The sequence below is a fragment of the Schistocerca gregaria genome, chromosome X, assembly GCF_023897955.1.
Source record: "Schistocerca gregaria isolate iqSchGreg1 chromosome X, iqSchGreg1.2, whole genome shotgun sequence".
In the NCBI taxonomy this organism is placed as follows: domain Eukaryota; kingdom Metazoa; phylum Arthropoda; class Insecta; order Orthoptera; family Acrididae; genus Schistocerca; species Schistocerca gregaria.
Genome location: NC_064931.1, coordinates 115870423 through 115895947, shown reverse-complemented (window position 1 = coordinate 115895947; position 25525 = coordinate 115870423). Strand labels below are relative to the sequence as shown.

Genomic DNA, 25525 nt, shown 5'->3' with positions numbered 1-25525 from the left:
TGATCGTGGTTCGTACAAGCGAACGCAGATTTAGTCCATCGTGACGATCCTTCCAAGGGAGACTTCCCTTCCCTGTGGCACCCACTGAGCAATTCCTCTGCAAGTGCATAAAGATACCATTGGTACACCTCTGTCATTGCATGCGGTAGCCGAGTCGACAGAAGATATCCGTGCCAGAGGGCGGTCCTTGCGAGACATCGACAGAGACAGACGCCCTCCATCTGTGTCGAGGAAGGTGACCGAGATGCGGGGCGATTATATTGAGGATATGTAACACTGTTAACGTCTGTCAAAGTCTGGTATGAATTATAACAGCGTTGCCATTACGTTTTATTTAACACATGTTAACGCAGATTATCATGAAAATTTTCTTGGTCATGGAAAGGAAGTAAGAACTGGATCGAAATAATGAGAGAAGGAACTGTGGAAAGGAGGGGTAAATGGAGGGAGGGAAGGAAGAAGATCAGAGTTTAATGTTCAGTCGACGGTATAGTCATTAGAGATGGAGCACTTGCTTCATTGGACAACAATGGCGAAGAAAATCGGCTGTAATCTATTCCAGCATTCACCTTAAGTCCTACAGGGAACCAACAGGAAAACTAAAACTGGACGGACGGGCAGGGATTTGTATCCTGCTCCTGCCGAATACGAGTTCACTGTCTTACTTAATACATCGTCTCGCTCTGTGGTTTGAAACGGAGGATTAAAACATAGGGTTTAATGTCTCTTAGACGCAGAGGAAATTAGGTACTGACAAGGGAACCTCCCCATCGCACCCCCCTCAGATTTAGTTATACGTTGGCACAGTGGATAGGCCTTGAAAAACTGAACACAGATCAATCGAGACAACAGGAAGAAGTTCTGTGGAACTATGAAAAAATAAGCTAAATATACAAACTGAGTAGTCCATGCGCAACATATACAACATCAAGGATAACGTGCTCGGGAGCGCCGTGGTCCTGTGGTTAGCGTGAAAGCTGCGAAACGAGTGGTCCTTGGTTCAAGTCTTCCCTAGAGTCAGACGTTTAATTTTTTATTTTCAGTTTATGTGACAAACTCTTGTGTTTTCTACACTTTTTTGGGAGTGATTATCACATTCACAAGAAAACCTAAACGGGGCAAGGTAGAAGAATCTTTTTACGCATTCGCCATGTGTACAAGTTAGGTGGGTCGACAAGATATTCCTGTCATGTGACGCACATGCTGTCACCAGTGTCGTATATAATATATCAGACGTGTTTTCCTGTGGGGGAATCGGTTGACCTATGACCTTGCGATCAAATATTTTCTGTTCCCTTTGGAGAGGCACGTCCTTTCGTCTACTAATCGCACGGTTTTGCGGTGCGGTCGCAAAACACAAACACTAAACTTATTGCAGTGAACAGAGACGTCAATGAACGAGCGGATAGATCATAACTTTGCGAAAATAAAGAAGGTAAACCTTTTACTCGAGGGAAGACTTGAACCAACGACCTCTCCTTCCGCAACTCCTCTCGCTAACCACGGGACCACGGCGCTCCTGAGCTTTGACGATCCTTGATGTTGCCTATCTTGCGCATGGATTACTCAGTTTGTATATTTTGTTTATTTTTTTCATAGTTCCACACAACTTCTTCCTATTTTCTCGATTGATCTGTGTTCAGTTTTTCAAGGCCTATCCACTGTGCCAACTTATAACTAAATATGAGGGGGGTGCGATGGGAAGGTTCCCTTGTCAGAGCGTGGCGTGAAGAGCGTGAATGAAACCACCCCTTAGTTCCCGGCGTTGATTTCCGAAAATTTTTCACTCGAAAACGACAGTTCGTTGTGAGATGAGCAACAGGACGCCGTTTTGACAGCTGTTTACACTGCTAAAATCCCCCGGACGATTCAATCTTTCTCTGAGAACGTCGTAGGCCTGTAACTCCACTGAGCGTGATCTGACCCCTCTGGAGTGTAGTGGGACCGCAAGTTTTGCCCTTTGGAATCCCCAAGGACTATTAATAATTGCACGAAATATGAACGTGATTCGAAGCAGCAGAAGGTCGATATGCTTTTTCATTGCTTCTTTTTCGCACCCTCGTATGGCGTGATAACGCGGGGTGCACCTTAAGTTGTGCTTGAATGAAACGGCAAAGGGTCTTTCTAAGACTCGCAGTTTGGCAACATCCTCCGTGTCACCCTGGCCCTTGATTGAGCACGTTGCAAATGTACCAGTCAGAAATTTCAACACACATTCTGCCTCGTGGCAGCTCTAACGCCTGAGGGTTAGGCAACCACATCGACACCCCTCAGGTGGTGTTTGCCTGCCTTCAGGCGGTAGAGCAGTAGCAAGGTAGAATGTGTGTCGAAGCTTCTGACAGGTACATATGTAACGTGCTCAACCAAGGTGCCTGGGTGGCACCGAGGGTGTTGCCAACCTGTTGGGGGGGGGGGGGGGGGAAGAGTTTCTTAGAGGGACCCTTTGCCGTTTTATTCATGCACATCTTAATGTTGCATCCTCCGTGATCATGCTATAGTAGGGCGCGATAAAGGAGGAATGAAAAGCGTATGAACTCCTTGCTGCTTCCAATCACGTTGACATTTCTCCCAATGGTTTTTACTAGTCCCTAGTGATTCAAAGCTGTACAGCTGAGCAAAAATTGCGGTCGCACTACACTACAAAGGGGTAAGATCACGTCCAATGGGGTTTCAGCCCAACGATGCCCTAAAAGTAGGGTTGAAACGCCCATGAGGCGGCAGCAACGTGTCAACTCTGAGCAGCGATAAGTCTGAAATGTTTTTCTCGGCCACTCATAGGAAACCGCAAGATTTCAACGAGGCATCAAAAGAAGAGGTGAAATGTGGGTATGAGGAGGTGTGACGACCGTTCCACCGTGTGATACGTGTTTGGTGGGGTTGGGCAGAATTGTGGTGAAATTTGGTGTCAATGTGACATCATTAAGCTCCTCTTGGTTCACATGAACTCCCTAGTGGCCTATTTTCGTTTTTGCACGTTACTGTTTGAAGTGTCGCCGAGACCGATGGCGGCTTCACAGAGCGTCACGAATTTCCATCATTACAGAGGAAGGTAGCTGGCATTTGTGAGCCCAATTTCAAACTTATGCGTCGGAATAGGAGAAAATTACACGTTTTCGAAGAATTGATTATTTAATTTTGTTTTGCAGTGTATATTCATATGTTTAGTACGCAAACCAGCACGTTTATACGGCGTGAAGGACGTTCCATTCTCTGTAGAGCTTCACAACACCAAAATCATTATGTGATATCACCAATACAACAATGATTGCTTTTTTACTATGTTACAAATCCTTCGTCTCACACTTCAGGTTTTGGTATATATTTGACTTTCATTCTGAAGGGCGTTTCTCTTTTTTAATTTGTTTCGGCAAAGAATTTTCATCCATGGCCTGTCTAATTGAACTTGGGTTAACTCAGTTTTGAACGTCAAATTCTTTCACAAATTTTCCTGGCACCATTGTAAAATCTCGCTGGGTATGTACTTTTGAGTAGGAGCTTCGAACGGTTTGCTATTTTGTTTCTGAATAGTTAATGTGGTATCAAATTTTACATACGTTTGATGGACATTATGTACATATTAGTTTATCGAACGCCCTTGAGACTTTCAGCTTACTGTAGTGAGTAATTTTCAAAGATCGCACAATCATCACTTGTATCAAAAGAGTTGTGTTTATTGGGGATTTATTAAAAGGCCACCATTTACGTGTAATGCCATTCAGAATTCATAAAAATTCGATACATTCCCTCTGCTACTTCTGAGACCCCTTTTTGGTACTGTCATAATGGGTGTTGATGCTTATTAGTATAAAGGACGCGCATCGCGTACCTATCATTTTTCCAAGTGATTGCTGAAGTACAATTTTTTCTAAAGAAATCTTATGAGCATCTGTCTCCAGGATCTCTTTATCGGGGAAACATTCATGTGGATACAATCTTCAATGTGTCTTAGTAATCACATTGGTGTTTGATTTGTGTTAATATTCTTCTCGAGTAAAAGGTAACCTTATTCATTTCTGAATTACCTGTATTCCTACATATAATTTCAGACAGTTTTCGTTTCCAAGTATATCATAAATGTGAGTCGTTGATAAGTGCTTCCAGCTGTCTTTGTGCTTCAAATATCGTGAAATTCTTCCTCTTGACAGCTTGGTAACTATAAGGCTCAGACGGAACTGGATGCTATCCAAGACTTTTGTCATAGTGCTTCTCTCTTTTCTCAGACACATCTATTTGGTAATGCTTATACTCTCATAGAGCGAAATCAGATGAGTCGGTGATACTGCTTGAAAGGTAACTAACTGACTTAGAACATTCTGCTTTACTATACATTTAGTTGTTTGGAAGGATTTGTTTTCTCAAGCAAGCGAGATTCATACAGTGACGTCGAACACCTCCCTTCCCATATGCAATATTCGCTGATGGGAGGGTTTTTCTCCTTGCATAGTTCATCTCGAATCTTCCACGATTATTTCATACTCTGCATGTTGCTGAGACATAAAATTTAGTCTTACTGTTTAGGGCTATGGTCTGATTTAGCTCTCAACCTTTATCGCATTTAGTGACGTTTATCTCTTGTAGAGACATTTTGGCAGACAGCAGGCTTGATTTCTTTCAGTCAAATTAACTTCATAGTGGCTAACGTGCCATGCATTTCTCTTAATCTCACTCCCTTTCATTTCTTTTGGATCAAGAAATACACAATGTAACTCATAGGAGGGAGTGTCTTAATTTGAGCGACAAGAACTGGCACAAATCAGTGCTGTAGACCAACGACCATTTGCTTTGTATAGCACCTAGAATGGGGTGATTTCACGCTGTTTAGGTAAGTTCTAGGCTGCTTTTCCATTTATTCTGGCAATATCATGTACTGCTGGAAGATTATGATTCCACGTTTCGTGAACGACGAAGTCATTAGAGACGGAGCCAACGTCTGATTGAAGAAAGATGTCGGTCGTGTCCTCTCGAAGCAACCATGCCGACGTTTACCTTAAATAATTTAGGGAAATCATGGTAAACCTAAACCCGGATATGCCTGTTGTGTGGCGCTTTGAAGCGCAGCTCCCTCGAATACGAGTCCACTGGACCATCTCAGTCAAAATCGTACATTGTTCACTACGTTCAATTAAAATAAGAAAAATCACAAAACATGGATTATATAATTGTCATCAGACGACGCATATACTTCCTGACCCCTAGATGACGATGATGATGTGACGTCAGATTCAACAGATCTGAGAGTGAGGTGGGGGAACCCTTCGTTACCCATAGATGAAGGGTACGGTGTGGCATCCTATCACAGAAACAGCCTGCAAAAGACTCGTGACGTACGTGTACTGTTACGAAAGTAGGATTACCACATAAAGCTGAAGAGAAGAAAAATCTGTGGTTTTCCGTGGTCTGCGCTTCAAGAAACTGATTCAATAACGTTACGGCGTTACAAAAACAGTCCAAAATTTAAATTTCACTATGCATCATTTATGTCCGATAGGAGGGCGTTAGTAGTCAGTCTGTAATATGCCAGAGAGACTAAGTAGCAACAAGATCTCTCACGGTAGTACAAAGAGTGAAGTTACTTGGGACAACGAAAAGAAGCGCCAAAACAAATTGCACCAGCCACCCGCACTGGTGCAATGCCCATCAATAGAACAATTGAATTACATCTTATATGTCGAGAGAATGTCTGCTTTTCCATTGAATAACAATTCTTTCAAACCAGATACTTTTGCACTGATACCAGTATCGGTGTTTGTTCTTCTAGACTGTCCTTGCTATAAGTTCTTGGAGTCAATTAATGGCACTCTTTGCTTGTTACACTTTGGTATTTGCAGCAATCGCATATTGTGTTTGTTTTCCTAAAGTAAAGTTTACTTTACAGTTTGTTTGTTGGTGGGTGCATATTGCACTGCCAGGAAACTGTCAAGCCTAACATCTAGCACATATGCCTGGGACTGTGTATCACGAGGGCGAACAATTTCTGTGGTAGTATAAAAAATCGTTCATGGCAGGGGTCGTAAATATTGCCTTATCTATTGACGGACTGAGAATGGGTGACGACCTCTTTGGGTATACAAGGACGAAACCATCTCTACATGGCAGCCAGCTGACACTTGGCAATGGTTGAGAAGTACTCAGCAAAAACACCGAGAAAAATTAGACAACAGATGATTTTATGAAACAGTACTGATGTAACCATCATCTTGCATTTGTAGACAGTTAGAAAGATCAGTCAGTTTATACTCATGGTTCCTGATGCATGAGACTGAACTGGTTTTGCGTACTGAGGAACTTTGAGTCAGCTTGTCCAGTATTCGCGGACCAATTGTGTATTCTCCATACATGGACTACTCCATCAGCTTATCAACCGGAACTGTGACTTGGTTTGTCAGACGGAGAACACGATTTTTACCATCATGGACAGCATGTTAGCTGGTCTCCTATTCCTGATATGATAAAGTCTTCTTCATACGAGGTTGCTACGTCAGCGCATTAACTGAAACTGGAACGTGACTTGCCTGTCGAGACCGCTTCCTCCGCCAAGTGCCGAGAAGCAACTCTTAGTTTTGTACTAGGCAGATTCAGTGTCGGTGCCCCAAAGCCCATATATCGTATGGTGCGTTTTCAGGCTGAATAAGCTGAGAAAGGAGACCAAACATCTATGGTCATCAGTCTCCTATTCAACCCCCGGAACAAAAGCAATCTACCTAATCTGTCTGTGTATAGAGCAAATTCTGTGTGCAAGTGTGAGAAAGTGTTCTAAATGTTTGCGTAGCGTTTATTTGAGGCGGAACATGTAAACCAGTCCGGTCTCCACCCAGTGGGATGTGGGAAATGCCTAAAAACGACATCCAGGCTAGCTGGCACACCGTCCCCTACTCGTTAATTTGGTGGATGGATTGGATTCAGGGTCGGCACACGTCCCCATTCCGGAATCGGTCGCGTTAAAATGCGCGGCTACCCTGGTGGATGGTGCGTTTTCAAGTTGCCAAGCTAATATCTTACTTCGCTCCAGTACTGAATTTTGGTGTTACCCGCTGAGATATTGCGTTTCAGTCGCTTGTAGTGAATCTTGAATGCGCAAGCCGGTTACGCAAAGGTCACAATTATGATGTATTCATTAAAAATTACTGGACATACCCACGAGAAATTGTATTGCTAAATGCAGTGGCAGACCTCACGTTTTTCCAGGAAAGAAATGTCTAGAAGGTCGCTCTTGTCACGCAGAGTTGCCGTCTTCTTGACGTATCGAGGTTACGTTACACAGATGTTTTTTGTGTTACAGTCTCTGATCGAGAAAGTGGTATCTGACGGGACGCCCAGCGTGTTGCTCACATGTTGAGAATAAGGGCTACCTTATTAAATTTTTCTGATAATTTTGACGCAATGTTAAAACATACACATTATTTAATTTCAAAAGAAGGAATTGATTCTTGTACTAAAAACGAAAATAAAATTTAATATTGTGGAACAAACATAAGCACTAAAAACAGCTACCATTTTTCACTGAGAGTATTTCCTCTGTCTCGAGTGATACTAAAACGTTCCAGACCTATTGAAAATGTATGTCCTTTCCTCGGTTTCATTTTAATGGTGTCAAATGCCACTCGGAAAATGTTCGAGTTTCCCATGTCCTCGCGCTTTACATTGCGCATAATTTTAGTGTCTCACATTCTCATCGTAGTAAACTAAGAATTTTTTCTTCATTTTTCAGTATTATTTTGAAACTTTAATTGTTCGGGAAATTTACTTCTCATACCCGTGAAGAGTTAGTCTTAACAAATTTCTTCATGGAATGTTTCCCATTTAAGCCTCTCTTATGACAGAGTTAGACAGATTTTTCTGAGGGAAGGAGAATTTATAGATATTAAAGTGATCTCTTCCTGACCCTGGATTCACCTGTCAGAGAGAAAACCACCTTGATGGGAGCTAAGTAGAGCAGACTGGACACTTAGCAGCCTTGATGGGATTGAACATCGTGCCATCGTCTAGGAATGTGTGGATCGTATTACCCAAATGATCCACCACTTCACTGAAACATCCATTCTGCAGTTTTCTGGACAAATAAAAAGGCCGCCTGTCCCTCGATGGAGTGACGACTGACGCTCTGCAGTGAGGACCAGGCGGGTGGTTCAAGTTCTGACTAGCTGCAGACAACTTCGATGTCTTTTGTGTGGCATGGCCTAAATTTCACCATATTATAAGGGAGAGCCAGAAGTGATTGTGGGAACAGTTCTTGACCATCATTAACCATTCTACGAAGAGGACCGTTGTGTGCGAGACCATCAGGAGAATTTCTGGGATAGGACGGAGGTGCGCAGTGGCTGCTGTGCTGGGGAATGGCACTCTCCAAACCAGCCTGTGAGACATTGGCCAGACTATGAAGGCCTATTATACCCTTGTTACTGCCACCTGTAGTCGGGATCAAGCTTTCTGGTGGCACAGAGTGGCTGCTGAGATGGTCAGTTGGGACTTCTAGTCCACCATTGCTGAAGAGTACAACTACCCCTTCTCCATGTGGGAGCTGGATTCTATGTTCTCTGCAGCTCATGACACAGCCCCTGGTCACGATAGCATCCATTATACACAGTCCAGTCATATTAATGTGACCTCATGTCAAAAGTCTGAATAAGCACCTTTTGCAATGCGGACGTGCAGGAAGAGAGTCAGTGAGGTTCTGAAAGGTGCCGACAGGGATGTGGAGCTATGTCCACTCCAGTGCAGTGGCCAGTTGCGCTAGGTTTACAGTTGAGGATCCAATGCGCGAACAGTCCAATCGAAGGTGGTCCCACAGATTCTAGGTTGGCTTTAAATCTGGAGGGTTTTCTGGCCAGGGGAGTATAGTCTGTTCATCCTGGTGCTCTTCGAATCACACATGTACACTGCTAGATGCGTGACATGTTGATTCTGCTGGTAGATGCTATATGTTGCAGAGAAACAAGTTGCCTGTAGGGTTGGAAGTGGTCCCCAATGATAAAGGCTACATGCGTTGGTCCATTATGCCTTCCAGAACGACGATATCGCCCAGGGAATGCCACAAAAACATTCCTCATATTATAACGCTTCCTCCTCTGGCCTGAACATTTCCAACAATTGTTGCAGGGCTGTACACGCCAAAGGCCATCTGTCCAATGGAGCATAAATAATGATTCATAAGGAAAAGCCATATGTCGGCATTCAGTGGATAGCCAGTTTCAACTGAGTACATTCTCTATCATGATGAGATGCCAGACGCGAATTTTTGTGGGGATCTGCCCACCATTTTAGCTGATGACTAGGTGAGTGTGGTCAAAGTGTGAAGGTTTTGCGATGAGGCTGGACTATGGTCTGGGCTTTTTAGTATGTTGCAGAGTGGGTGGCTCATTCTTTTTTTCCTGCGGTCACCCAGCCACGGCCGTCTGCTATACTGTTTTAAAGCCTTCTACCATTTTTCCTGGTTTACTCTAACTTTTAATCTAGACATGATATCTTCCCTTCTCGCATCAGTGTGGGTACACACACTGTTTGCCGCAATTTCGTTACTTTTAATTTCCGTTGCTGTTTTCTACAAATGTGTGTTGGAAATGCTTCTTGTACTGCTGAAGTATAAGCATCTGTAGTTTAGATTTTATGTTTGACCTCTGTTTTGGTTGATGATTCTTCACTTACATACACATTAGGATGCAATATTAACGTGTTTGATATGTAACTGCGCTAGAAAACGGGCAAATAACTGGAAATATAGATTGTGTGGGAGTAAAAGTTTTTTAGAACACAAGCTGTAGAAAAGTGAGAGTTTGTGTAATTATTAAACATCCGGTATCTATGACGAAATGATTGTATTAATGCAGCTAACTTTGACGTATTTGGCTCTTCCTGTGCTGTTATGGGGGTTAGGACGTCAAACGGGCCGACTTGGAGCAGGAGAGGCACTACAGGACATTTTAATTTCCACTGTCTACACTTTTACAAGTAAATTCATAAAACATTGTCAGCATGACCAGGAAGGATTCAGGATTCACACTCGTAGCAGCGGAAGTTCAAAAACATAACAAAATATTTTTTTTACATGTGAAATTTCATCATTTTTTCAGTTGCTATTGGCTGCATTTGTTGCTATAGGTACACTTTTCTTCATAAGTAAGAGAGACTGTTCGATGAATTTTGCACAGCATACAAACCATACTTACAGGTGTCTCAAACTCTAGAATCTATTTAATTTATGAGAAAATGAATCAGCCGTTACGTATTATACTTTATGTTTAGAAAAAATCAAATTTTGTAGTTAATTATCTCAATTTTACCACAGTTTTTAATAGATTTGGAAAATTCTAGAGTTTCACACACCTGTAAATATGGTTTGTATGCAAAATTCATCAAAGAATCTCTCTTACTTGTGAAGAAAAATGTACCTATAGCAGCAAATGCACCCAACAGTAAGTGAAAAAATGATGAAATTTCATATCTAAAAAATTTATTTTGTTAAGCTTTTGCACTGCTATGAGTGTGAATCCTGAATCCTTCCTGGTCATGCTGACAAAGTTTTAGGAATTTATTGGTAAAAGTGTAGACAGTAGAAAATAAAATGTCCTGTGGTGCCTCTCCTGCTCCAAGTTGGTCGGTTTGACTTCCTACCCCCCTTAAATCTAAGAAAGAAAGAAACAGTTTCACAATGTCAGTGCTGAGATATCACTATTTCTTGTTCTAATCTTAGCTCAGTACCAGCCTCGTTTGGGGACAAACATTTAACTGCGCCAAAGTTGCAGACAGTTAAGTGAGATGAAATGATATGTTATAGCAATTAATTTTTATGTCTTCGGTATTTTCAGTGCTGATGAATCTAATAAAAAGATATACTCTTGGACTCAGTAGCGTCAATAAAAACAGTGCACTGGAAGCGCGTATATAAGACATTAATGACAAAGCTGCTATTGCCGTAGCTCTTGTACATAATGTGAATGCGAACGAGGGTTTCAGTGGGGGAAAAGGGTTCAAAAGTTGGAAATATATGACGTGGGACGACGATTCTACTAGTAAACTGTCTCTTACCACAGCTGTGTTTACGTAGAGTACATCATGCCAATAGAACAATAAATACTGCCTCCTTCCAACAATGAAACGTGAAGGATGTTCTGAAGTGATTGTGTTTTATTGCAGTTTCTAGCTGGTTTTATTGTCATACTGAAAAGAAGACTACGTGATGAGGTATATGAAACCATTTTAGGCACTCATCTTCATTCAACTGCTTAGGTGTTATTCACAGTAGGGGTTGCATCTTCCAAGATGTTTAAACCTCCAACCATACAGCTTGAAATGTGCAAGATGGATTCGTGTGTAAGGGAAAGAAATGACACCTTTTTTGATCTTTACGAGCATCAGATTTGAATGCCACCGAGACATTTTGGTATTAATTACGGGGGCCATTATCCTCATGTAGCATCTCTAAAAACAAATTGGAGCAGTTTCTTTGTAGCGAATAGCACAATATCCTTTTGGCAGCTATGTGCATCTTTGTCCAGGAGGATTAATGCTATTTCGAGTGCAAAAGGTGGCCATACATTTCAGTAGGTGGGTGGTCACATTATTTTGTTCAACGTCTGAACGTCGCTACCAATATTTACTCCAGTCTCAGGAATAGTTTTTCGCCGATAAAAGCTTGAGATTCGCCACCGAGTTGATGTACACTCATACCCATAAGTGAAACGATTTTCGAGATCCACAAAAAAATGTGTTTCGTCCTGGTGACTCTATACTCACCAAACCTTAGCGGTGCGACACGGGCGTATTTGACACGACAGCAGTAGACCGGTTAGTATGACTGCAGCAATCCATGTGGACAGAGATTTTGAAGACAGTGGTTCTGAGAGCGTGTTGTGAGAGTACTCGAACGGCAGGGAAACTGAATGGCACAGTGACCACACCATCATTTCAAAGCTTTGTATAAGATTTCAGTAGGGAGGAAACATTCAATGATGGTAGGTGCCAGGTCGACCATGTACTGCACCCCATCGGCATCATCCTTATCGTGTGGTAAGTGTCTAAAGAAGACCAATTAACACAGTACCTGCAATGACTAATGATCTTCTGCAGCCTCTGGGCCAATCATCTTTCGCCAAACCTCACAACCTACGATCTGTACAGATGACATACTGAAATGGTATGTGGACGTTTTTGGTGCTACATATGGACTTTGGTTCCATCTAATTAATGACAATGCTATACCACACAGGACCGAGGACTTCGAGGACATGTACCTGCAATATGACCACATTACTTGTATACAGGAGCAGATAGTTTCCTTGACAAATCCGACTGAACATGTATAGAACGCTAAAGACTGAAGGATTAAAGCCCGAATAATGCCATCACGAACCGCTTGTTTAGAAATGTGCAATGTCGCAACGTAAGCTAGATGGCCTTATTCACAGTAAGGGGAGCCGTTTCGAATCTTGTATTGCCAGTTGTGAATAGGAGCCAATTAGTGGGGGGGGGGGGGGGGGGGGAGAGAGAGGAGGGAGTGTGGAAACCTCTAGTACTGACGTTCTATATACCATTAGCCGACAGTCACCACACACGTTAAATGTTATCCACAGCCGCAGCTGATTTTGAGGTGTACTTCGTAGTTACATCAAATGTATTAAGGCGGGGAGAGCACTTGTAGTTCATACTTTATCGTCACACCTTACGTTATTTCGTGGATCTCAAACATACCTAAACCTAAGAATATGAGTGTAAATTAAAGTGTCCTCACTATAATCTCTCACGTTACTATTACCGCCATGACGTTTCTCAAACAATCTTTACATGGAAAAACTCGTAACATGAAAAAAACTGACACTAGTTAGTCATTAAAACTCTACAGAGCTGCAACTTTGATAATGATAAGTTGACGCAAATTTGAAAACGCTCTTCTCCCTGTGTCTGTATTGTAGCTCGTCATCTGGCTGCCTTAATTAGCTTAATGATACGTATCTTAAATTCATTTTTTCATCATTTTCATCTCTGCCTTTTTTTTTTCTTTCTTGATGTGTATCTGTAGATTTTTAACAGATATACAATTACAAGTGAAATTTTTTTAAATGTGTAGTCGTCATTCATTTCAATCATCGATCAACGAAGACTTCTGATATTATAGTGTGTCTGGAGATTTCTCATTTCGAGATGGATTTTAACATGCAACGATGTAGGACTGAATAATCCCTACTGAACTGTAGTTAGAGCCTCCGTTCTGCTTGCATGTAAGAGCAGCATTTCGTTGGTATGAGCACTAGATCTACATGAAAACTTTTAAAGATATTAGAATATGAGGTACTCATCAGAAGGTGAGAAGAACTGTGAAGATACAACCATCTACTTGAAAGTTAAATATGACGTTTATAAGAAAGAGAAAACAAAAAGTTGGAATATGTGTAAAAGCCGTTTCATCAGACACACACTAAGAATAGAAGTGCCCTCTGATTTAGATTTGCTGAAGATTCCCAAACGAATGTGCGGATCGTTCCTTGTAGAGGATGCGCTTTATTATTTTCAGAGTCTTCAGTTATGTGAGTAAATATTGCTATCGTTGTCCATATCACCGAACGACGTGACGCATTGGTCAACATAACGGAGCCGTAAGCTTGAAGCCTCTGGTTGGAGCTTCAGTCCGGCTACTCGGACTTAGGCTGTCCCTGGTGTCTTAAAACCACATTAGGCGAATGCTGGAAAAATTCACTCTCCAAGGCCGCGGCCGATTTCCTGCCCATTTCTCGACCAGGTTGACTAATATTCCGTCTCTAATGACAGTGGTATAGACTATTGACAAAGTGTTAAATCTCTGAAGGTAAATGTATAAAGGAAGTAGCTAACTGCACTTCTCCGGTAGGCGTTTGGAGACAAAGTGAGGTATTTAAAACAGGGAAAAATAGAAGTTACCGAGGAAGTGTTATATAAGTGACAATAATAAGTGACAATAGTAATCCACCACAAAAGAGTATGTAATTTTGTATTTACTGTAAAGGACAACTGTCGTTGACGACAGTCCTTATTTGAAACTATGAGGAAAACAAAACAAAGAAGTAGCAACCGTTTAACAGTATAATTTTGGAACTACTACTGTAACAGGTGACCGAGAGAGAAAGCGTCAAAGCAGAAGTGCATAGGGGAAATTAAGTCCTCAGTAGGTCCAAGAATTTTCTCTCTCACCTACTACTTCTCATCTTCTACAATTATTTATACATGTGTAAAATGTTAAACTGCACCGTGATTTGAAGCCCACGATAATACTGAGTTCCCCCTATAACTGGTTGAATAACTTAATTCCAGGGTCGGAGGTAGGAAAGGGCAAAATATCTTCATCAGGACTGTGTCTATTAAAGTATTTCGGTACTCAGATCAATCTTCACGTTCAGGACAACCTTTATCTTATCCGAACTGAAAATCAGTATGAAAACTAAAAGTATCAGTAGTGGTTTTCAGTACTAAAACGACAGTGTGAAGTGACACTGTTATTACATATAGTCGAGATGAATGGGGTTAAAATCCCTGTTTGATCATCCACATTTAGATTCCCCATGCTTCTCCTTAATCAGTTTTACGGTAGTTTTTTCAGTAGGGTTACTGCTAATTTCCTTATTTCCTTTCCCATTAGAGTCCATTAGTAGTTTGCTTCTGAGGTTGAAACATCGTTTAAACGTCTGGAGTAATACTACGAAGCAACATGAAATGGAACGAAGGCATGAAATCAGTGTTAGGGACGGTGAATGGAGGACTTACATTTTCTTGGGAAAATTCTGGCAAAATGAGAATATCAGTTAAATCACTTGAGGAAACTACACAGAAGACGGTAATGTGACCTATTGTACAGAACTCAAATATTTGAATACCGAGGTGGCGTTGAGGTGAAGATACTGGAATGAGATCGGGAGGAGCGGAGCTCAGATTCATATACGAGGGCGTGCTGAAAAGTAATGCCTCCAATTTTTTTATGTGAAAACTGTTAAAGGTTTTTAAATAAAACAAAACTTATTAATACTCTACGTTTTTATTCTCCATACCTACATATTTATTTCTCAATATAGTCAACTTGGCGACGAACAGACTTCTGCCAATGAGTCAGTAGCTTGTTGATACGGTCACTGTAGAATGTTTGACTTTCTTGACGGAGCCATAACCGCACCTCTGCTTCCACTGCTTCATCACTATCAAACTGAAGTCCTTGAAAGTGTTCTTTGAGTTTTGGAAAAAGATGAAAATCGGATGGGAATGAAGTCGGGACTGTATTGTTGCGGCCACATATAGTAAGCATTGCATCATGCAGTGGAGAATGGCAAAACAGAGACACGCCGGCGACCGAGGCGTTGCGAAGTAGGCAGGCACAGATAGCCTAGCTGACAGCAGCAGTCTACCGACAGGCTGACGCAAGGACGCACACAGACCGAGTGCCGAGTGAAGTCTGGAGAGTGCTGAGTAAGGGGAAGTGAGGCCAGCACGCTAAGTTACGCTGCAATATACTGTGAGAGTAATAACAAAAAGCTACCACCGAGGGTAAAAAAATTGTAAAGGAAGTTCAATAAATAATTGTAAAACTCAACGCCATCTCAGTCTTTGGCGGAGCCACTGTGTCTGCTGCTAACAAGTGGTGCAGAAGTCATAACAGTATGGAGGAATATCGATGAGAGTGAACCCAAGGTGTCGGATTGTTGCAGATGACGCAGCACTTGTGTGTGGTCTGGCACTGTCATACTGACGGAGAGGGGCTCCATGTATGCACGAACTCGGTGATGGGAGCCCTCTAGTGGCAGAGGGCCGCAAATATGTAGACGTCAACAATAAAGATGTAGAATGTTCATAATGTTTTATTTAAAAAGCGCTAAGAGTTTTCTCATAAAAAATTCGGAAGCATTACTTTTCAGCAAGCCCTCGTACTTTCATCCCGAGTTAGATTTTTCGTGGTTTTACGCAATAACTTCACGTGAAGACTGGAGACAGTTTATTCAGTGAGACCACACTGCTGGAAATTTACATAACTGGAGATAAGAGATTATCAGACTTTGTGAAAAAAATGTAAGATATTCAGTTTATCGAACAAAAGCCGAGAAATTACATAACGTAAAATGTACACGCACTAGGAGCTGGCAACTGAAAGTAGTAAATTGAATCATATCTAAAAATCGTTTAAACAAGATGGAAACGTCAAAAAATTTATGAAGTAAGTTTCATAACCCTAGGGAAGTATGTGTTATTCTGCAGAAGACCGGAAAAGAAGGAAATATTACATTTGTGCGAATAAAGCTCGTCACAGAAATATTTTGAGAAGATGTAATAGAGTGGACTGCATAGCTGCCACAAAGTCTTTAGTTGCGTACGGTATACCAGAGGTAATGTACAAATCCGCAGAATTGCAAATCTTGAAATAATAAAGAAAGAATTGGAAGATAGTGAACTATAATGATATGAGAAGATTTATGTTAGTTTAGGTTGGGAAAATCTAGGCAACCTTCAAATGCCGCGTACCAGCGGAAATAAATTACAAAGTGATCACTAATATTTTAATGTATTTTTCAGAAAGTAACACAAATTGATTAACTAACTGGCCTTCAGTGGTCGCATGCTCTGTGACGCTGCTTCGAGACGTAAGCGATGCACCTGAAACATTGTGTAATAAAAATTACGATTTTTTGAAACAGTTGTTAAACCAAATAGGTGACCCGAAGAAATCTTTTCGATGAAAAAGATAAGGGTGTGTGTCACACAGTCTTAGCATTAATAATCTGATATTCACAGCTCCACTTCGATTCAGATGAGTTGTCGTTGAAGTGAGGTAACCATGCATCCAGCTTTTAGCAAACCTGAAAAATAATTTTTAGTGCATTGAGTGCTGATTATTTTCCATGCAATATCTTCAGATTTGCCGATTACTGACCGCTGATCACCTTTGCTCATGTCCGTGACTTGATTCTGCAGCTCAAGACTCAGTTGGAAAATCAGGCCGACGGTTCTGAAGTTTGTCATGTATAATACAATTTAGAACTCATGTCGTAAACTTCTGGAAATCATTGTGCATGGGTTAATACTTGAGATATCAACCTAAGAGCTGGCCATATTACTTTTTTTCTGCAGGGCAGCAGACTTTCAGACATTACTAATGGATTGGTAATTCATATTTTATATTTATTACACTTATTGATACTGTTCCACAACTTAGTGTCCGTAATGACTGACTGTGGAATAACAGTTTATTTGGTATTTTCCATGTTTAGTTATGCGGTCCGTAAACAATAGATGAATAGTCTCCTTACAACGCCTTTCAACAAACTCATATGTGGAACGGGAGAAACAGTACAATTTTTAAATAAATTTTCATAGCCATGTGCTTCTTACATATTAAATTTTATTTGTCGCACACAAATCGGTGATAGAAGGCGATATGATTTTCCGACTCTAGCTTCTTTCCGTTGTCTCGATGTTCTTCCGTTACTGATATCCACGTCGTTATGCTTGCTTACGTCATATCCATTTCCTTCGTTTTCTCAGTCTTTCTTCGTTCACATTACAGTCACAGTCAATAATGAATTAATTTTATGAAGTAATTGCACAAAATCTCTAGTATTTTATCTAAGAAATTGCCACGTATCAGTTATAACGTATATTTCGACCAAGCATGAATACCTTTTGTAGATTTCCACTTGATAGTCCGTTAATTGTTTTGCTTGCGAGATTTTTTAATTAATTTGAGTTTTAGTGTTCAGCCTGTTGACTGTTCCAAAGTGTTTTAACTTCAAAATCCGGTGGACGAGTGCGATATCTTTCCTCTGATGAAAGACGACTGTGTTAGCTACACTGCCTGTCTTGCGCCCAGCACATATTTTGTATCATCGGGCTATTTCCTTCTATATTAAGGCGTCGCTGTTCTTCAGACTATTGCGATAAAATGCTGCAATAGGTATCAGTGTCAGGCCGATACTTTTTGGAGGGGAAAATGATAAAGCCGTTTGAAGTAAGAGACTTTAAGTATACTTAGGGCATAAACATTTCATATTGTTAGGAAACAATGACAATGACTTTTAATTGAAATCTGTATGTTCATAAATTACCATTTCTTTCACCATTTGATGATTTAGTACATAATGCAAAATCTTGTTTGCACATCTAATTTTCTTTTTGTTGGCATTAATGGAAGAGCAAAAATTTTGAACGAACTTCACTGATGATACATATTGCAAAATAACATTGTGTTGCGTTTGTGTCAGATTACATAGTTTTTTGAGCTTCTTCTTGTTGTTCGTTGTTTGAAGCACTCGTAACCTTTTACTATTTACAGTTATTACATTTCAGTCATATCATGTGCTTCCGGGTCCATTTTCATTAGAGTTGAAAAGTTACTCTGCTATAATCTTGCTCTGATATGTCAGTCGCATGCTCCGCACCTCTTCCAGTCTCGCTACAATTTCAACGTAACACAAAAACATGTTGAGATGAATATGTTGTTCGGACTTAACCGAATAGTGTAATATCTCATATCTGCATTTGGAAACACGTTGAAAACTGTTAGACTACAGAGGTAGGGACACTTTCGGAAAGAATGACAGTCGCTATAAACAGCTCATCTTCACCGGTCTCACGCTCAGAATAATTCAAACCAGTCTTTTATGTGTTTGTTTGACAGTGAGGAACAATCGATGAATAGCCTACAGCGGGACGAAAATTAATCTCATCTCGATCCTTAAATAATTAATCAAGCTCGTTTAAATTAATGATGGTGGTTCCTCTATGTGTAGTAATCTTGACATCGCTCCAGGCCTTTCTCGCGAGCATACAATTTCTGTCATTGTAATAACTCACGCTGTTACCGTTTTATTTGATGTGCTCCATACAATTTTGTGAAACTGGAATACAAGCTTTTTGCATTTTGTACTTTTTATCATGTACGTGCTAGAATTGATGATGATTATTAATTAGTTTCTCGTGTAGCCACAAGCAACAGCTCTTCAAATTGACGGAAGAATATTCTTTGCGTGAAGCGTCCATTAGTTTGGTGAAAACACCATCTGGAAGGGTAGCGTATTCGGTAATAACTTTCTGGCTGTGTTAGGTCATCCATACAAGTTGTCCTCCATTTTTTTAGCAGGCAACGTGTATTAAAAATACGTATTTCCTTTTAGTACCTTGGAGCAATAAATAGGGTTATATTTCACATTATCCATATTAAATAATATTCTTGTTGACTTGTATTTCAGTGTTATATACACAAATAACATCAATTTCAGTGATCTCTTTCGTTTTCCATTGAAGGAACTGAAATAATTAATTAATTCTTTACGTTATTCTTCGTAATATCACCACTTTTTCACCAAGGGTCGACCAACGAATAGTGATGCTTGCACATCTACACTATTGAACATTTTTGTTCTAATGCCATCTTCTGAATAACTTTCATCGAACAGACCTAGAATTTCTACGTGAACATAATCGATAATCTTGTAGTACATATACGCTATCTTGAACTTCATTAAATGAAAGCTGCACTGCTGCAATGCTGTCTCAACATGCAAATTGTAGGCGTCTGACTCTCACCTCAAAATTCATTTGTCCATCGTCTCACGGTGAAGATAACAGCTTTGTTTGGAACGCTTTGGTTATATACCTAAAGTAAAGCAGCTGACTGAATGAATATCTGTGGGGAGCGTTACTTCGCTTTAACCTTAAAAGTCGTGTAAGGTACCTGAAATGCAGCAAAATAGTCAAATTTCTTTGAGTTCATTTGCTCAACATGATACCACACTCAAAACTTTCATTTCAGGCTGAAAGATTTAAGTGATACATAAAAAGTCGAAGCAAACATTCGATAGCTGACATTCCTTGCTTCATCAGATGAGTGTTTCCAGACAATGATAAGGTTTATCCAAGGTGTTGACTACGTCCTTATACGTAAATTCCTGTTTAGACTGAGAACTTTTTATAATAATGAGGAACATTATTGTTATGTACGCGACATCCTCGTGTCATCGTGTCACGTCTTTTCTCAGCTTGCAGTAAAGATCAACGATAAAGTTTCTGGGTGTGGAAATAAGTGAATTTGGTCCATGATGCTAATAATGATGTTGGTGATTTGGTCTTAAGTCCGAAGGCTGGTCTGATGCAGCTGTCCACGCTAGTATATCCTGTGGAAGCGTCTTCATCTCCAAACAGCTATTGCGACCTACATCCGTTTGATCTTGCTTACCGGCCCTTTCTTCAAATCAAGTTGTGCCATAAATTTCTTATTTCCCCAATTAGATTCAGTAACTCCTGCCTAGTAAATCTATTTACCCGTCTAATCTTCAGCGTTCTTCTGTAGCACCACATTTTAAAAACGTCTATGCTCTCCTTGTCTGTAGCGCTTATGTTCCACATTTCACTTCCGTAAGTGGTCCATGTCAAGGAACATATCTCTAAAACATCATATATTGTCTTCAGTATCTCCAGCTGGCTGATCGTTTTGATATGAAAAGGCGGTATACAACTTAAGGGCTAATTTGACATTAGCTGGTTGTGATTCATCTCCTATTAGCAGATGTAACTGGAACATAACTTCAGATCTTGCTCTGCCGATAATAAGTCCCAGTAGACGTTGCTTAGATTATCGTGATGCTTACTGTAAACTATATCACACGGAGCCGAATCCACAGGATGGGAAACATATGTTATAAAACTTACTGCGACGTACGCTATTCTTATTTTACATGCAATAATTTTGATTGTTTTTGGGCATGTAGCAAACAAGACTTAAGATTATCTGTCATGTTTAGATGATATTCATTCGACGGTGAAAGAAAATTTCTTTTTAGAAATGCATGTATTAATTTATCGACTGAGTAGCAGAAATAATTCACAAACTGTTCAAGTTTATCAGATCTCTTCGTCCCTGACTATCCTCTTGTTCTAAGACATATTTCATAGCTTACAATTATTTTTCACTTGTTCAATATAGAGAATGCTCATAATTTACAGAGAAATCTCCACAGTTTTGTGTAAGTTATAAAATTCGTCTTCCAGACGTATTGCTATCCTTGTCTTGGGAGACCCTACGGTAGTATGCTATGGTAATATGACATATTTCTACGTACGTCAGAATGACAAGTAATATATATAAAAAATCGCATGAAACAGAGTAGCAGATCGTTGACAACTCAGATCTAGTAAAAGAACATATCTCTCTCATAGTTCAGAAATTTAAAAATTTTTCGTATGACAAATTATTAAACTGACTGCTTTTACAACTCTTAATATAACTAAAAAAATCGGTCTTCTGACATGTGTTATTTGATCAGAAACACTACATGCACCGTCAAAACAAAACAAACTATTAAGCTCTTTATCTGCTGAAATACTTGCTGGTGGTGATCACCCCAGTTTAACCATTCGTTAATCTGCAGGGTTGAAAAGATGGTCCCGGCGCAGACTGCTGGAATATAAGACACTGCAATTGCAAGATTTAGAAAAAGTTCAAAAATCAACGAATCATTAATTTTAATACTGGAGTGAAAAGGGGATTTATTTACATTTGTTATAAATAGTACGGAGCAACAGAAAGAGAAAGTACTCTTTGTTTTTTCCGAAAAACAATGCCAAGAAATTTTTAAAAATGCTGTTGATTTGACTAAACGATAACATGAAGACAGTGGTTAGAACTTGAATATTATGTAGTATTAGCACATATGTGTTGCAAATACTTACATTTGACCAGGAGAAACTCTCTGAATTCCTCATGGTCGTAGAACACCGGCGGGCACGGGAGAGATGGACCGAACAGCGGTACGGATTCTTCAGAATAGATGGCTAGACGGTAACTGTCTTCCAGTGAATTGTATGTCACTAGAGCAAATACGTCTGCAAGTGTTAAGGATGTTAAATAATTACAAAATAAAACACACACTGAAAGACCATCTAATCTCGTAAATTTTTGTGTGTGCTAAATAATTCAAGTATCTGACACAAATACAATGAAAACGAAAATAACAAATCGAAAACGGGAATTAAAGGTCGATCATTGATTCCAAGTCTTCATGCAATGAATGGATCCACATCAGCAATGGCATACTTATTCACCTCGCAGAAACTGCACAGGTGCAACACTGACGCAACACTGACGCATAAATTGTTATTTACGAACTATGCTCTTTCATCTGTTCTTGCGTCGTTGACTGACATCATTCATCAAACAAGTTCAAACATTCTACTTCCAGGACGAGCTTTTCTTGTCGTCTATTAGCAACGTAGACAGAGAAAGTGAGACGTTTGCGAAATATTTTACGAAAACAAAGGCTCGCATTAATTTTACACATACAGTGACCAAAGTATCCCCTGTAGATATGAAGGCAAATATATGTGCGAGAAATTTCATCCATAACTTATTTCGGAAAAAAATGGCCACAAGGGACTCTCTGACGACTACACAGACAAAGATAACCTGTAGCGGACTAGTTTCGTCAAAACTTGTGTGTTGACCATGTGAATAGTGTGTTTGGTTGTGAATTTACTGACGAACTTTGCTATACAGATAAACATCTTCTGTTCCTTTCTTGCAGAATAATAAATAAATGATTAATGACGGGCCAATTTATTACAAAATACAGTTAGTTGTTGCTAATTAACCAAACGTGTTTCGGTATTATTGTACTGTCCTCAGTCTACGTATGCTCGAGGTCCCAAGATTCATTGCAGTGTATTTAAGATTTGATGAAGTATGTTTCTGCAGAAAGTAGAATGCTTCATTCGCACAAGTTATGTTTAGTCCTAAAACGAATACGACTATAACACGATACTGTCACAACACAACAAGGGCATTTAAAAACGACCGTACTCGTTATCTTAAACCAGTTACTTGGACGATACAAAAAGCTGCTAATTACATTACTTATGCCGAAGACCGACATAAATAAACAGACTTTGCATGTTTATGCTCAAGACTAAGGCAAAATATTTCACTTTCCATAGGAACTATGTTCAGAAAGTAATCTGAAAATGTACAGCGTAAAGATTAAGGACCAGGGATTAGTGAAGAAAATAAAAAAAAGGAAAAAGCTGTTATTCCTGTTAATTATTCGTCTACTAGTTATCCTTTTATTCTTTAGTATTTTCACTGTATTTATGCCACTGCACTGATTTGAATACTAGGGGAAGTTGGGCTATTGGGCATACGTATCTTTTCCCTGTCTAGTTTTCTTACGGGATTATGAGGCTGAAGTAACTAAATATATATCCATAAAATCAGTCGAATCAATCCTCTTTGAGAGCCTTCTTTATATAACTTGCAATTCTTATATTTTATTGCCGTAACATTTACTTCTTGATTGTACTTTTGACAAATAATAAAAATAAGTTTCACATTAGTTTCGATCACAAAACCGTGCGACAGAACAGAACAATAATTTAGACGTAGAACTTCCTTTCCTAGTGTTTAGGATGGCGAGGTGTATTCTAATGCCAAGCTTTTTGTGACAGCTATTAGTAGACATGAAGAAATTAAGATCCTAGAAAATCTAAAACAAAATTAACCATTCCTACTAATAATGTGATTATGTCTATTGAAGTACTACAAATATCGTAAGAAACAATATTCGTTGTTAAGTACCCCTTGTATGATATTCCTGGCCACTAGCATTTTCTTTGCCTTGATGCAGCTTGATACCCGTGAAGTAGCATATGGTACAAACGTGGCGTGAGGTACAAGCGGTAGACGGTACAGTATGTACCAGTCCCATAGGAGGGTCCGCCAATTGTACCGAACTTGCTTCTGATTGTTCGGCGCGTTTGGGTGCTGGGCGCCAAAACGCCTAATTTCTCTTATTAATTATTTATATACTTTCCACTGTATTTAACCCTGTTTCTAGTATGACAATCTATCTTGATTACCCTACGAGTCTATCGTTTTTTTTATTAAATTTCACTGGTTTTGAGAAACATAAGAGTAACGATATTGCAACCGAAGTGCTCCGGACACCTGTCTAGTGTGTACCGGAAAGCCGGACATGTGTATCGTATTTCGGAAGTTGCATGGAAAAGTTACCCTACAATTAAGAAAGATATGACGAGTGCTCTAAAAGACAGCGTAAATGTGTGAATATTTGAATAATAATCAAACAGGATACATTAATGAGAAATGTCGCCTACCATCATTGTCAGTACTGAAGGTGTTGCCCTCTGCAGATACAGAGACTAACCTGGGCAAGTGGCATCCCACAGAAACCACAGTCACAGGTTCGAATTGACAGTGAAGCAGCCTGCGCCGAAGAAGTTTCCACTATCGACGAGCTGTCTTCTGCGTTGGGGACACAGCTTTAGAAGACGGCAGGTTGGTGGACAGAACGGTCAGAGACTCTTATTCAACCTCTCCAACTTCCAGATCTGACTTCGAAGGGGACACATAATTTATAGTTGTTCTTACAGTCTTAATTTTCATATTATTATTTTTTTTGACATTTACGATTATACTCATGTAAATTTTAAGCTTTCAATGGTAAATAATCCGCATCCATTTACTTGTAATTTTTTTTTGTAGTAGCAGCTTTCCTACTTATTTCAATGTGTTTCTTGATACCTTTGTATCCACATGTAAAACATAACAGTTTAATGATAGGTAGTGGTCAATAAAATAATCATAATTAGTTTACGACAGCCATTTCTCTCTTTAACGTATACATTGAGTCATTAAACACCTCTGATGTTTTTCCTTTATGATGAAATCTACGAGAAATGGTGGATAAACATATGAATGAATGAAAAACTGAGTGAATCATGCATCCTTATTTCTTTTTACCCTTACCATACGGTGAAACAGTAAACAAACAAAGGCATCTCCTACAAACAGCTTCCATTCTTTATAGTGAACTAGAAGTTGCTATTTAGTAACAATGACAATAATAGTAACAATAAACTGAGATATTGACTAAGATGTCCGGTGTGGCACTTACCTTCTATATTACAGTTTCATCCACTGCTCCACATACCAATGGCAGCGTGGTTTCCACAACTCTACGCGTTGTCGAGTTTTGCTTTCTTGTGATCCATGACTTCTAGGCAGCAGCTGGACCGCGATAACCGAATTGTATTACCGCTGGACAGGTACTTCTCTCTCTGCCATCTCTATCTAAGCACCTACTCCTCTGTGGTTGGCAATGATGTCTGCTGGTTAATCATTACAGTCCCTTGTAGAATGAGGTCTGTTAGAACGATGATTGCAGTTTTTTGCTTCCCTGACATTCTCACTCCACAATAAAATCTTTATCAATGGGTCTTGGTGAACGTAACTCAAGTGAAGTGTCCAACAACAAATCCAAATTCTGGACCTTTACAATTATGCCACTCAATACTCGTCTTTGAATCTCCATTTAAAACCGGTCTCTGATGTTGACAAATTGTGACTGCACTAATATACTCTCGCCTGAATTGTAAGATATCACATAAAGCCCGTTCAGTCAGGTGTTCCGAGTGATTGACCACATATTATACATATCCGCCTGTCAATTTTGTGATCTCGTTCAAAGAAAGAAGGATTTAGCATCGTCTGAGCGAGTGAGGACAATTGGCAGTA

The 25525-nt window shown here is 39.9% G+C and overlaps 1 protein-coding gene across 2 annotated transcripts in view; it reads right to left on the bottom strand.

Moving 5' to 3' along the window:
* The window catches only part of LOC126299380 (GTPase-activating Rap/Ran-GAP domain-like protein 3), a 1486407-nt gene that overhangs the window by 116352 nt on the left and 1344530 nt on the right, over positions 1 to 25525 (bottom strand). For both annotated transcript variants that reach the window (XM_049991244.1, XM_049991245.1), the window contains exon 13: positions 21670 to 21822. In XM_049991244.1, coding sequence (XP_049847201.1) covers positions 21670 to 21822 — 153 coding nt within the window. The remainder of the gene's footprint in view (positions 1 to 21669; positions 21823 to 25525) is intronic.